Source organism: Nycticebus coucang, chromosome 22 (assembly GCF_027406575.1).
Source record: "Nycticebus coucang isolate mNycCou1 chromosome 22, mNycCou1.pri, whole genome shotgun sequence".
In the NCBI taxonomy this organism is placed as follows: Eukaryota; Metazoa; Chordata; class Mammalia; order Primates; family Lorisidae; genus Nycticebus; species Nycticebus coucang.
In genome coordinates, this window is record NC_069801.1 from 31,595,552 (window position 1) to 31,608,356 (window position 12,805).

General features: G+C 52.7%; 1 protein-coding gene and 1 non-coding gene across 3 annotated transcripts; both read right to left on the bottom strand.

Annotated features, from left to right (window-relative positions):
- Window positions 1–3,042: 3,042 nt before the first annotated feature.
- On the bottom strand, window positions 3,043–3,149 carry LOC128575632 (U6 spliceosomal RNA). Its single transcript, XR_008377059.1, has one exon. It is a non-coding gene; the product is annotated as a U6 spliceosomal RNA (small nuclear RNA).
- A 1,885-nt stretch (window positions 3,150–5,034) lies between these two features.
- Window positions 5,035–12,582, bottom strand: FHL3 (four and a half LIM domains 3). Of its 2 annotated transcripts, XM_053576989.1 has the most exons (7): window positions 12,381–12,582; window positions 10,426–10,550; window positions 7,755–7,930; window positions 7,472–7,646; window positions 6,180–6,349; window positions 5,905–6,091; window positions 5,035–5,788 (listed from the first exon to the last, which is right to left on the bottom strand). In XM_053576989.1, exons 3-7 carry the CDS (start codon window positions 7,908–7,910, stop codon window positions 5,634–5,636), a joined length of 843 nt encoding a protein of 280 aa, XP_053432964.1. In that variant the 5' UTR covers window positions 7,911–7,930; window positions 10,426–10,550; window positions 12,381–12,582; the 3' UTR covers window positions 5,035–5,633. The 2 variants fall into 2 exon arrangements, with proteins under 2 accessions (XP_053432964.1, XP_053432963.1); XM_053576988.1 differs by lacking the exon at window positions 10,426–10,550.
- Between the last annotated feature and the right edge of the window lie 223 nt (window positions 12,583–12,805).

Sequence of the window (12,805 nt, forward strand, 5' to 3'; positions counted from 1 at the left end):
CAGTGGTTGTTCCTGAGGAGACAGCTTGGAGATTTGGTATGAGAGGGAGATTTTTCTTTGCATAAACCCAAAGCATAGCATGAAAAATTTTAAAAATATATACTTGTATTACTTTTTCAATTTAGAAATGAATGTAGGCTGGGCCTGGTAGCTCATGCCTGTAATCCCACCGCTTTGGGAGGCTGATGCAGGATGATCACTTGAGGCCAAGAGTTCAAGACCAGCCTGAGCAACATAGTGATAGCCCATCTCTACCAAAAACTTTTTTAAAAGTCTGGCACAAAAACAAAGTATGGAAACAAAATATGCATACCCCCTAATACTCTGAAATTTAAAAAAAGAAAAAAAATTACCTGGCGTGGCTGCTCATGTCTGCAGTCCTAGCTACTCCTAGCTACTCAGGAGGCTGGGGAGGAAGATACCTTGAGCCTGGGAGTTGGAGGCTGCATTGAGCTATGATTGTATCATTGCATTGCAGCCTGTGTGGCAAAGTGAGATCCTGTCTCTAAAAAAAGAAATATTAAAAATAAATTTCAGGCCAACTGCGGTGGCTCACACCTATTGTCTTAGCATTCTGGAAGCTTGAGGGGAGAGGATCCTTTGAGCTCAAAAGACCAGCCTGAGGCTCGGCGCCTGTAGCTCAGTGGTTATGGTGCCAACCACGTACACTAGCGCTGGCAAGTTTGAACCTGGCCCGGCATGCTAAAAGAACAATGACAACTACAACAACAACAAAAAGAGCCGGGCATTGTGGTGGCTGCCTGTAGTCCCAGCTACTTGGGAGGCTGAGGCAAGAGAATCATTTCAGCCCAAGAGTTTGAGGTTGCTGTGAGCTGTGACGCCATGGCACTACTGAGGGTGACAAAGTGAGACTCTGTCTCAAAAAGAAAAGGAAGAGAGAGAGACCAGCCTGAGCAAAAGCAAGACCCTGTCTCTACTAAAAATAGGAAAATTAACTGGAAGTTGTGCTGGGCATCTGTAATTCCAGCTATTTGGGAGGCTTCCGTAGGAAGAGCACTTGAACCAGGAGTTTGAGGTTGCTGTAAGCTAGGTTGACTCCATGGCAGTATAGCCTGGGCACAGTCTTTGTCTCAAAAAATTTTTTTTTTCAAACTAAAAATGAAAATTCATATATACATGTTTATATTTAACAAAGAAGAGGGTGGTGCCTGTGGCTCAGTGAGTAGGGCACCGGCCCCATATACCGAAGGTGGTGGGTTCAAACCTGCGCCTCAGCCAAACTGCAACAAAAAATAGCCAGGCGTTGTGGCAGGTGCCTTAGTCCCAGCTCCTCGGGAGGCTAAGGCAAGACAATCGCCTAAGCCCAAGAGCTAGAGGTTTCTGTGAGCTGTGAGGCCACTGCACTCTACCAAGGGCTACAAAATGTGACTCTGTCTGAAAAGAAAAAAAAACAAAACAAAGAAGAACAAGGAAGACATAAACTTCAAGGAGTTAATAGTAATTTATCTTTTGTTCTTTACTATTTGGAATTTTCCAATTTTTCTACAAATATATATGTATTACTTTTTGTTATTAAAAGTTTGAAAAATAGGTCAGGCTCCGAGGCTGATACTTATAATCCTAGCACTCTGGGAGACTGAGATGGGAGGATTGCTTGAGGCCTGGAGTTCCAGACCAGCCTGAGCAAGAGCAAGAGCCTTTTCCATTATACAAAAGATAAGAAAAATTGCCAAAGGGGCTGCTGGAGGAGGAGGTGGGAGTTCTATGGCCTATGCTCCTTGCCTCCATGCCTTCTGGCGAAAGAAAAGAAAAGAAAAAGAAAGAAAGAAAGAAAGAAAAGAAAGAAAGATTAGCCAGGTATGGTGGTATGTGCCTGAGTCCCAGCTACTCAGGAGGCTGAGGCAGGAGGATTGCTTGAGCCCAGGAATTTGAGGTTGCAGTGAGCTATGATGATATAACTGTACTCTATCCCTGGTGACAGAGCCAGATCCTGTCTTAAAAAAAAAAAAAAGTTTAAGAAATAAAATGGAGGCTCAGCATCTGTAGCTAAGTGGTTAGGGTGCCAGCAGGCCCAGGCTGGTGGGTTTGAACCCAGCCTGGGCCTGCTAAACAAATAAACAAACAAACAACAACAAATAGCCAGGCATTGTGGTGGGTGCCTGTTGTCCCAGCTACCAGGGAGGCTGAGCCAAGAGACTCTCACTTGAGCCCAAGAGTTTGAGGTTGCTGTGAGCTATGACGCCACAACATTCTACAGAGGATAACAAAAAAGAAAAAGAAATAAAATAGTGATAAAATGACCCATGTTTTACCTTCTTAAGGGGGTGTTATGAGGGTTACATTTACATATGGAAATTTAAGCAAGATCTCTAACCTATGGGAAAGGACCCTAGTCACAATTCATGTGAGGCTTTTGCTGGGCCACTAGGAAAGAGACAAGAAATCCTGCCCAGCATCATAGCTCATCCCTATAAAAATCCCAGCCTGAGTGACAAAGTCAGACCTTGTCTGGAACAACAACAACAAAAAAAAAAAAACAAACAGAAAGAACCCTAGGCAAAAAATATCTTCACTCAGGAAAGGAGACACTGAGAATGATTTTTTTTTTTTCTGTCTGTTTTGGTAAGTTTTGGGAGCTCCTGTAGTCCATATTTCACCAAATATGAGATGCCAACAATTGTAAAACTCACCATTATTTTATGCTTTATCAAGAAGGAGAGAAAAATATATTAATAATATAAAAATATATTAATATATTAATATATTCAATTATACATCTGGGTTTCTGAGATGTTAAGTCTGAAAAATGTTTATATTGAAATAAGTGAAACACAGTGTTGTTGCTGTACATTTCCTCCTCTTAGGTGGTTACACCATCTTACCAAGACCAATTTTATTTTTTTTGGAGACAGAGTCTCACTCTGTCGCCTTGGCTAAAGCGTCACAGCTCACAGCAACCTCAAACTCTTGGGCTCAAGTGATCCATCCTCTTGCCTCAGCCTCCCGAATAGCTGGGACTGTAGGTGCCTGCCACAATGCCCGGCTATTTTTTGTTTGTTTGTTTGTTTTGTTTTGTTTTTTAAAAATATGGAACACTTCACGAATTTGCGTGTCATCCTTGTGTAGGGTCCAGGCTAATCTTCTCTGTATCTTTCCAATTTTAGTATATGTGTTGCAGAAGCGACCACATGCCGGGCTATTTTTAGAGACAGGGTCTTGCTCTTGCTCAGGCTGGTCAAACCGGCGAGTTCAGGCAATCCACCAGCCTCGGCCTCCCAGAGTGCTGGGATTACAGGCGTGAGTTTTCCTATTTTTAGTAGAGACGGAGGTGAGGTGGTGGGGTATCACTCTTTTGCTCAGGCTGGCCTTGAATTTCTGAGCTCAAGCAATCCACCCGCCTCGCCTTCACATTGCAGGTGTGAAACACCACGCCCGGGCCAACACCATTCTTCTGGTTAGGCTGCCTCAAACCTGAAGCCTGCCTTTCCCTAAAAGCTTCTCCTTCCTCACTCTATGGAACCAGTTAGCAAGTCCTGCCTTTGCTACTAGCCTCTTGATTAATTTACCTGGACCACTGCTCTTGCCTCCTAACCAGCCTGGCTAGTCTTACCTGCTCTAACCCATTACTCATGCGCAGCCAGTGTGATCTTTCCAAAACTCAGCTCCTTTTACGCCCCTCCTTCAGTATTTCCTCTGACCGCTTCGCCCACAGGGTGAGGCCTGTTTCAGCAGTAGGATTTTCACGACCTGGGCGCTACCTGCCATGTTAGTCTCTTGGCACTTCCTCCACATGACATTACTTGATGCTTTCTCCAAGCACCACATGTTTTCAGGCCCCCAGGGCAGGCCTTTGCACCAGCTGTTTCTTATGCTTGGATTTATTGCACAAGCATTTATTGAACACGTAGTAAGTGCTTGGAGCTGAGAAGGAGGGGTGAGCAAGGCAGGAGCCAGCCCAACGCTCAGGCCGATGGGCGAAACAAACAGAAACGTAAGCATCTGCGGTAATTATTATTTATAAGCACATATGATAGGCAGTTTTAAAGGTTTGCTGAAAACGTGAACCACAGCTTCTGAAAGTTTAGGACTAAAATTGGGCCCGGGAGGGGGTTCATTAAAAGAGGATTGGAATCCCTGACCTACTAGTGAGAGACTACCTATGTGACTCTGGGCAACTATGGGAGTCTCGCACCTCTGGGTCACCGCAGTAAAAATGCCTGCCCCAAGCGTTTCGGGACAGGTTTAACATGAGATACATATAATGACGCGGTTTCGGCTGGCCCAGGGGCCCCTCCCCCCGGCGCCGGGCCACAGGAGGCCCCGGGCGCCAGCGCACGTACCTGCTCCGCCAGCCGGACCCTCGCGGGCCAGACCACGGGGTTCAGACCACAGCCGCGACGGGCAGGGGCAGGGGCCGTCGGACGCGGAGAAAGGAAGCATCGCTCCGCCCCATCTCCCCACTTTGGGGGACAGCCCCCCTCATTCCCGCCCCCGCCCTTGAATCACTGGGGGTGGGGGGGTGGGGCCGTGACCCATTCATGCCGGGAATCGGATCCAGATGTTCCCGCGGCGCGTGCAGCTGCATCTTTGCCTTTTTTGGCAAAAAACGTGCGGCCGCGAGCGGATCCTGGGCCGCCCCCACTAATCCTCGGGAAGAGGGGGAAGGGGGCTAAGGGTCTGGGCCCAAATTGGGATCTGAACGGGTGCTTGCTCTGCGGGATACAGACAGGGCTGCTAGGGAAGGGTGCGATATGTAGATTTGTTCCAGACGAAGGAACCCCATGGTCACCCCTGCTCCTTTCTGGAACCTCCCCTAAAACTCTCCCTTACCACCGCGAAGGAAAAAGCCCTCCGCCAGTAGAGCAAGGCAGGCCAAGCTTGATTCGGACAATAAGACAGGACAGTAGCCGTGGCGGGGATCCCCTTCCTGGGGATAAACTTCCCACCCAGTGGCCAGCCCCACTTCACCCCGCCCTGCAGGGAGGAGGTCTAGCAGAGTCTCAGAGTCTCCCAGTCTCTGAAGGAACCTTCCTTCCCCCTCTGCACCCTGGACAAACACAGAGAGGCCTGGGCTTCCTCACACTGCTTTATTTCAGACTTTGGAAGAGGGGCGAGCCAATCACACCCCTCTGCCCATCTCTGGGCAAAATGGAACTGAAATGAAACAGACACTCTGACAACACGGGCTGGGCTACAGCCTATGCCTTAAAACCACCTATCTATCGGCCCCTAACCTGCTGCTCAAACAGTCCCATCCCTGGGGGCAGGGTACAATGGGGATAGGGTCAAGCCTGATCACAGTTCACATATGAGGACAGCTCAGGCACCCCTAGGACACCTAAAATCTATCAAGAAAAGGCTAGATGTAAGGGGGCCTAGGTCCCAGAGTCCAGGTTTTGGAGGGCTGGGGTCTAAGCCCCCATCTGGGAAGAGGGCCAAGTTCTAGAGTCCGTGTTTGGGAAAGGGGCTTGAGTCACGGAGACTCTACAAGAGCCCAGGTTTGGGGACCTGGATGAGGGAGTACCAGTTGGGGCATGTTAGAGTATGGAAAACTGAATCTTGGAGCCCAGGGGGAGACCCACTGTGGGGAGGAGCTGGGTCCCCATGGTGGTTTAGGAAAGGAATTGTCCTGAAGCCCAGGTGTGGGAAAGCCTGGGCCCAGGAGCCCTGGCTCAGGGTCCTGCCTGGCTGCAGCCCTGGCACAGCACTTGGTCTCCATCTGGCACGAAGCCTTGGCCCACCAGGGACGTGGCACAGCGGGCGCAGGAGAAGCAGCTGTGGTGCCAGTGTCGGTCTTCAAATGACACATACTTGCCTCCATCAAGTCCTAGAGGGAGGCTGGAGGTTAGCTCTGCAGATCTGGGGGTGGTCTTGTCCCTTACCCAATACATCCCACTCCCTTTCCTGCACCCTGCCCACTCCATTCTTTGACCCTTGTCCCACCTATGATGGGGCGTTTGCAGCTGCTGCACTTAGGTGCAAAGAGTTCTCCAAAACAGGTCACACAGTAGGGATCTTCTTCCCGAGAGGTGAACTGCTGTCCAGCTAGGGGCGTCTGGCACCCAGTGCAGACCAGACACTCGCGATGCCAGGGCTGGTCACGGTATGTCACTCCACCCTGTGTCAGTGTCTGTGGGGGCAGCATCCATCAGCAGGGGTCAGTGGGGATTCCCACCCCACAACAGGCCTTACCCCCACCCTGCTGGCCCAGCCCCCACCTTGCTGCAGCGGGCACAGCGAGGAGCAAACTTGTTCTCATAGCAGGGCACGCAGTAGTGAGCACCCTTGTCGGGCACAAAAGAACGGGAGCCCAGTGGCTGATCACAGCCACTGCACAGGAAGCAGTGCTCATGCCAGGTCTGGCCTCCGTATTCCAGCTTCCGGGACCCTGTGGGGAGCAGGGGTCCCACTCAGATGCTGTGTCACAAGCTCCTGAGGGCCACCTGTTACTTCTCCAGCAAAGTCTCCATTGCTTCCATAGCCTGAGCAGGGTGGTGTCCATGCACATGCAAGACCCCTACCTCCTAAATTACAAATGCCAATCTCTCTCCAAACACACATCAAGCCTCCATATAATAGTCGTGATGTCTTAGTATATGCTAAGCCGTTATACACCAGACATGATGGTTTTAGCACACTCACAACACCCCACATATACTAGGCAAGCAGACCTCTGCCCATACAAAGTTCTGATGCCTGAGCGTGACAGGTGCAGTGCAAGCTGAGCCCTTGCATCTGCTAGGCATGCTATTCTACATGTGTGCTAAATCCTCACATTTCTATTAGGCATGCAGGTCTCCATACATGTCAAACCCTCTGTCTCTCCACACACTAAATCCCAAGACACCAAGCATGACAGTCTCAGCACTGCCTTAGCTCCAAATATGTACCCAACATGCAGATATTCATGCATACTAAGTCCCCATGTGTCCACCAGGCCTACTAGTCCAGCACACACTAAGCTCTCAGAAATGGATCAAGCTTGCCAGCTTCTGCACACACTAAGCCTTCATGTGTATACCTGGGTGTGCCAATCCCTGTGAATGCTAACTTAAGAGCACATAGGCACAACAGATTTTGCATACACTAAATTTCTAGAAACATGCCATCTGTGTACTTTTTTTTTTTTTTTTGGAGACAGAGTCTCACTCAGTTACCCGGGGGTTGAGTGCTGTGGTGTCATACCTTACAGCAACCTCAAACTCTTAGGCTTGAGCAATCCTCTTGCCTCAGCCTCGCAAGTAGCTGGGACTATAGGCGCCTGCCACAACGCCTGGCTATTTTTAGAGATGGAAGTCTCACTCTTGCTTAGGCTGGTCTTGAACTAAGCTCAAGCAATCTACCTGTCTTGGCCTCCCAGAGTGATAGGATTACAGACGTGAGCCACTGAGCTCAGCCATGTGTGTGGTCTTCACACATACTGAGTCTCCATGTATCCGGCACATGCAAGGACTCCACACTGATGCCAGGCAGGCCAGTCCCCACCCAGGATGAGCCCCTGGGGATGTACCAGGCATGACGGTCTCCCCGCAGGCGGAGCACTGTGATGAGAAGGCACTGCAGTAGCAGTCATTGCAGAGCAGCTCACTGTCCTGGCAAGTGAAGGGTTCATCAGCTAGAGAGCGCTGGCAGCGACAGCAGCGGAAACAGCCCTCATGGAAGTGGCGGTCTTCATAGAACAGCTCCTATGGGAAGCACGGCAGAGGCACTGCCATCAGGGCCTGGGGGGCCCATGCTATGCTCCCTCCTGCCAGCCTCTACTCACTCCCTGCCCTGCCCGCTCCCATTCTTACTCTTGAGTCATGCCCAATCAGCTGCTGGCACTCAGCGCAGGTGTTGGCGAAGGTGTTGTCATAGCAGGGCACACAGTAGGGACCACTGTCTGTTTGGATGTACTTCCGGCCATACAGGGTCTCACTGCATTTTGCACAGTCAAATGCCTCACTCATGATGACGATGTGGAGGGGCCCTGTTAGGAGCACAGGTGGGATGGGGTCATTCCAAGGGGCTGTGGCTTGGCCCTTGTCAAGAGAGCAGGCATGGGAAATGCCAGGTGAGAACAGGTGGAGCTGGGGAAGGGGTACTTCTGGGAACCTGAGTCCTGCATGTTTGTTTCTGTATTTAACTTACGGAGTAGGAAGGGGTCAGGAAAAAATCAGGAAGCAGAAGTTGTTTTCTTATCTAGGCCCTGACAGATCTGGGGGGAGGGGGCTTTTCCTGGGTCAGTGACTCATTTCCTGCCCCAGTCTGATGTTAGCCTCCCCTGTCCCTACTGTCCCCAGGGTGGCAGAAGCACCATCCTATTCCCTGTCATCACTACTCTCCTGACTCCCAGGAAAGGGCCAAAGGGATATGGATGAAAGAACCTTTACTCAGAGCTCTGGAATGGGAACTCAGGGATGGGAATGGACTGTTCCTGTCCCCTCCTGATCCAGGAAAACAGTGAAATGCTAGAGAGATGCTGATGAATGGTGGAAGAGACCAGTGTGAGAAGTGGGGCCTCCCCTCCCAGGAGAAGCAGCCAAGCTACAAGAACTTCAGAGACTCAGCCTAGGTTTAAGCGAGCAGGAAGGAAATCCTGCATGCTGGACACAGCCAAGCTTCCCCAGCTGGACCCTCTCCCCTCATCCCCCTCCACCCCTGCTGTGTCTCTGGTCACAACAGCCTGGGTAGCCTTAGCCTGCAACATCTGCAGCAGCTGTGTCAGTACAGATGGCCAGATGTCAGGTTTTGCCAGCAAGAGGGGAGAAAAAAGGAAAATGAGATGCCCCAGGAGGCAAAAGGGAACTGAAAGAGTGCAGAGTGGCCCCTGTCACCCCCTGCCAGGCATCACTCTTACTCCTGGCAAAGCCTCAGGATACTTCCATCCTCATCCTCCTGGGGTCATTATTTCTCACCCCTGCCTTGGGGAGAGACAGCCTCTCCCCACCTTTTCTGATTTCTCAGGGTTTGGGACCCAAGAAGTGAAGGGAGAGAGAGTAAGAGCCACTGAAGACATTTTTTCTCCAATCAGGTCCCCTCTTGAGTGGGAAATGACATAGAGGGGAGCCCTGAAAGCTGCTTAGGCAAACTCCCAGCCCCCCACCAAACCTCAGACACTTTCCATTTTCTCAGGAACAAAGCATGTTTGTGGGATGAGGTCATCCACACAGCTGCCTCTGGAACAGGAGCCTGGGGAGTGGGGCGGCAGGGAAGTGGGGTTCCCAGACCTTTCTGCTGCCCTGATTCAGTCTCTAGTCCCAAAGCCAGAGCTCCCTAACCCTGCTGTTCTCGACCATGAAGCCAGCTCTCCAGGGGCTGAGACCCTAGGGTGGTGGAGAGGAACCACCAGGATTCATTGGAAAGGGATGTCCTCACAGCTGTGATGAGCTTGGGGACTTAAAGGGACATACAAAACCCCACCAAGCAACTCCCCCAGTTAGACCCCAGTGACTGGCAGTTCCCCAGAGCCTGCCCTGGCTCAAGTTGAAGGAAAAGTCAACCACCCCCAGTAAGAAATTCTCAGCCACACCCAGTAAGAAATTCTGGACAAGCATTCTCTGACTTGAAATTCAGACTGTGGGCACCAGCAAATGCCCTTAGCCTGGCCTGGCTTTTTGGAGGCACCACTGGTGAGTTCACAGCTACCATTCAGTACAAAGGGAGAACACCTAGCTTGCACCCAGGACTGGGCATGAAGCCACCATAAGCTGGGGTCTTTAGAGCCAAGATTCCTGGGGGTGGGAGCTATGCTATAGGGTGGCAGATGCTCTTCCTTCTCAGTCCCCCACCCCACCACCACCACACAGGGCCAGGTTTCCGCTGGCCTAACATCTGAGGATACCCTGGGCTGTCAGCCACTGGGCAGCAAGGGGCCACACAGGTGGAATGTGTCTATCTGGGGCTGCCCAGGAACTTTCCCTTCCTTTCTGGCTTGGCTTGCAGCTGCCATTCCTCCTCCCCAGGCCCAGGCTAGCCCTGGGTCTAACCCCTGGGAGGCAGTCACCACTCTGTGACGGGGGCACTCCAAATAGGGTATGGGTGTGGCTTCTAGTTCTTTCCCAGAATTCCCCTATGTCTTAGTCTCTCCAGCTGGGCTCTGGGGAGGACAGAGTGAAGGACACCATTAAGGCCCACCTGTTTCTGCCCATCCTTCTCTCCCCCTCTTCCTCCTCTGTTCCCTGGAGAAGCCAACCTTGTATTCCTCCCTGGCTGGCAGAGGGAGTTTGGGAGAGACTGCTCAGTCTATAGATGGCTCTTTGGCCCTGTCCCCTTGCTGATAAGGCACCTCCCAGTGAACCTCCTGGAGCTCAGCCCTCCCGGAGTTCAGGCCTGAGCGTGTGATGTGTAGAGGCTTGTGCTGTGAAATATAAATCTGGGGTTGAATTCCAGCTCCTTTACTTACTAGCTGGGTGACCTTGGGCAAGTCACTTAAGCTCCCTGAGCCTGTTTTTACAACTAATTAAATGGAATACTACTTCCTACCTCCTAAAATTGTAGTCAGGCTTAAACATGACGATACTTGGAAAGCACCTGGTGGATAATAGTAGCTATTAGTATTTTCTCTCTCTGCTCCTTACTCATACTGGAGGTCAAAGCGCAGTTTCTCTCTAGAAAAAAGAAAAAAGGCAGTTTCTCTGGCAGGCCCGGGTTAGGGAGCTCTGGCCTGGCACTTGACCTGGACATTCTCGGTAAAGGCCCAGGGAGAGAACAGGAGACCGCAGGCTTCTGGGACTCACTACAGAGACCACTGGGGCAAGTGGTTGCTCTGGCCTAGTCAGGCTCTAGTGAGCATAGCTCTGAGACCACAGGTACACAGGTATACACACCTGCATGCTGATTAGCCCTTCACAAAGTACATTCTCACCACCTTCTCATCGGCTCTCACAAAAGGCAGGCAGGCTAGAGTACTGCCCCATTTTACTGATGAGCACAAGGAGGCCAAGGACAGGGCAGAGGCATGCCCAAGGTCACTCAGGTATCAGAGCTCAGGTCCCCTGCCTCCCAGCCTGGAGGTCTTTCCTCTCCCAGAAATGCTGTCATGCTGATGGAGGGGTTGTTCAGCTAAAGGCCTGTGGACAAGAGGGGCACCAGCCTAGCTCTTCTCCCCAGCTGCTGGCCCTGGGATTGGAAGACATCCAGAAGCTTTCCAGTTACCCCAGCCAGCCATTCCACCCTTCTGTCCCTGGCCCTCCCTAATATTCCCTACTGTCTAGGAGGACCTTGGTCAGGCCCCCACAGCTGTGAGTCAGGATCAGAACAGATCCCTCCCCCACCTCCCAGGAGTTGACAGGAGACTTAAGGGGAGAAACTGAACTACCCACCCTGTGCTACTAAGCACCAGCCCCAAACTCTGTGCTCTCTCCCACCCCACTCTGGAAGTCAGCACAGCTTAGGGAAAACGGGGTGGGAAGCAGTTCACAGCAGATGCTCTGGGGACAGGAGAGGAATAGTTCATTCACCCTGGGTCCCCCAGGGCTAAGGCAGCACGTCCAAGATCTGAGTTTAAAAATAAGTTGATGCTGTCTCAGTGGCTGTGAATGCACAACGGACTTCTTGATCTAGGTCTTCCTGCCTCAGGTCCTTTGCCTCATGGGGGATCAGTTGGTTCAGAATTTCTGTTTCCTCACAGCTTTGCTTCCCAAAGTTTCACGCCTGGGTCTCTCAGAATCTGTCTTGGGAGCTGTCAGCCCACCTAGGTCTTGCCGCCTCCATGAAGTCTCAGCCTCTAGCTCTGCTCCCCTCAACCCCTCTGTGGCCAGGGACACTTCTGCTGCTGTCTTGGGTTTTGGGCGGCTCTGTATCTCTGACTCCCTATCTCCCAGTAGGTCTCTACCTCGGTCTCTCAGGGTCTCCATACCATACTGCTGACCGTCTGAGACCACCCCCCATCCCAGTTTCTTAGCATCTCTGCGTGGATGAGTGTCTCTGTAGGCCTCCGAGAGGCACATTGAGCATGAGGCTAATGAAGCTCAAGCTTCAGGGACCCTGCAAGGCCCTGGGAAGGGCCCCAGCAATGTCTTCACTAGGCTGTACGTTGGTTTTTCTGAAAATGCTCCACAAAGCCTGAGTCCGCCCCTACGCCTCGGGTATGTAGCTGAGTAACTCTGTACGCCCAGTCTGTCCTTGTTTCAATGATCTCGACAGCCTCCTGTCGTTCGTGTCCCCGCCTGTCTCGGCTCTCATTTCACCCGGCTTCCGAGAGCCTCAATTTCTCCGGCCCTCCCGATCAGTCTCTCTGGCTTTTCTATTTCAAACTTGCCCTCCCCCGCCCACCTCTCGCGGCGGCCCCTGCCCCGCCGGGCAGACCCGGGCGGTGCGAGCGGGCGCTCTCCCGGGCTCAGCGCACACTGGCGGGGACAGCGGGCGGGGGCCGCCTTCCCGCCCGCGCCGGGGTCTGGGTGGCCGGGGCTCCGAGCCGCGGTCGACGGGGCGCTCACCTCGAAGAGGGCGGCAGGAGGAGGGCGCACACGGCGCTGGTGGGCCGAGAAGCGGGCGCCGCGTCCCTCGGCCGCTCCTACCTGCGGGCTGGGCACAGCGGGGGCCGCGGGAGCTGCCAGCGAGGCCGCCGGCTGCAGAACCACTGTGTGGGCGAGTGGGAGCGCGGCCTCAACCCCTCCCGGAGGAAGTCAGCACCGGGCCCGCCACGCCCAGCCCCGCCCCCGGCCCCCAGCCCGCAGGAGGGGGCCAGACCCCGCCCCCACCTCCCTTTCAGAACCCTGCCAGCCCCAGCCCCCCTGCTCCGGCCCGGCCTAACCTGGATCTCCCAACCTGGCCCGCCCAGCGGCTGGGACCCCGCCCCTGCCCTCTCCCTGCAGCCTTGGCTGTCCTCACTCCTCCACCCCCAACACCCCAGGGACAAGCG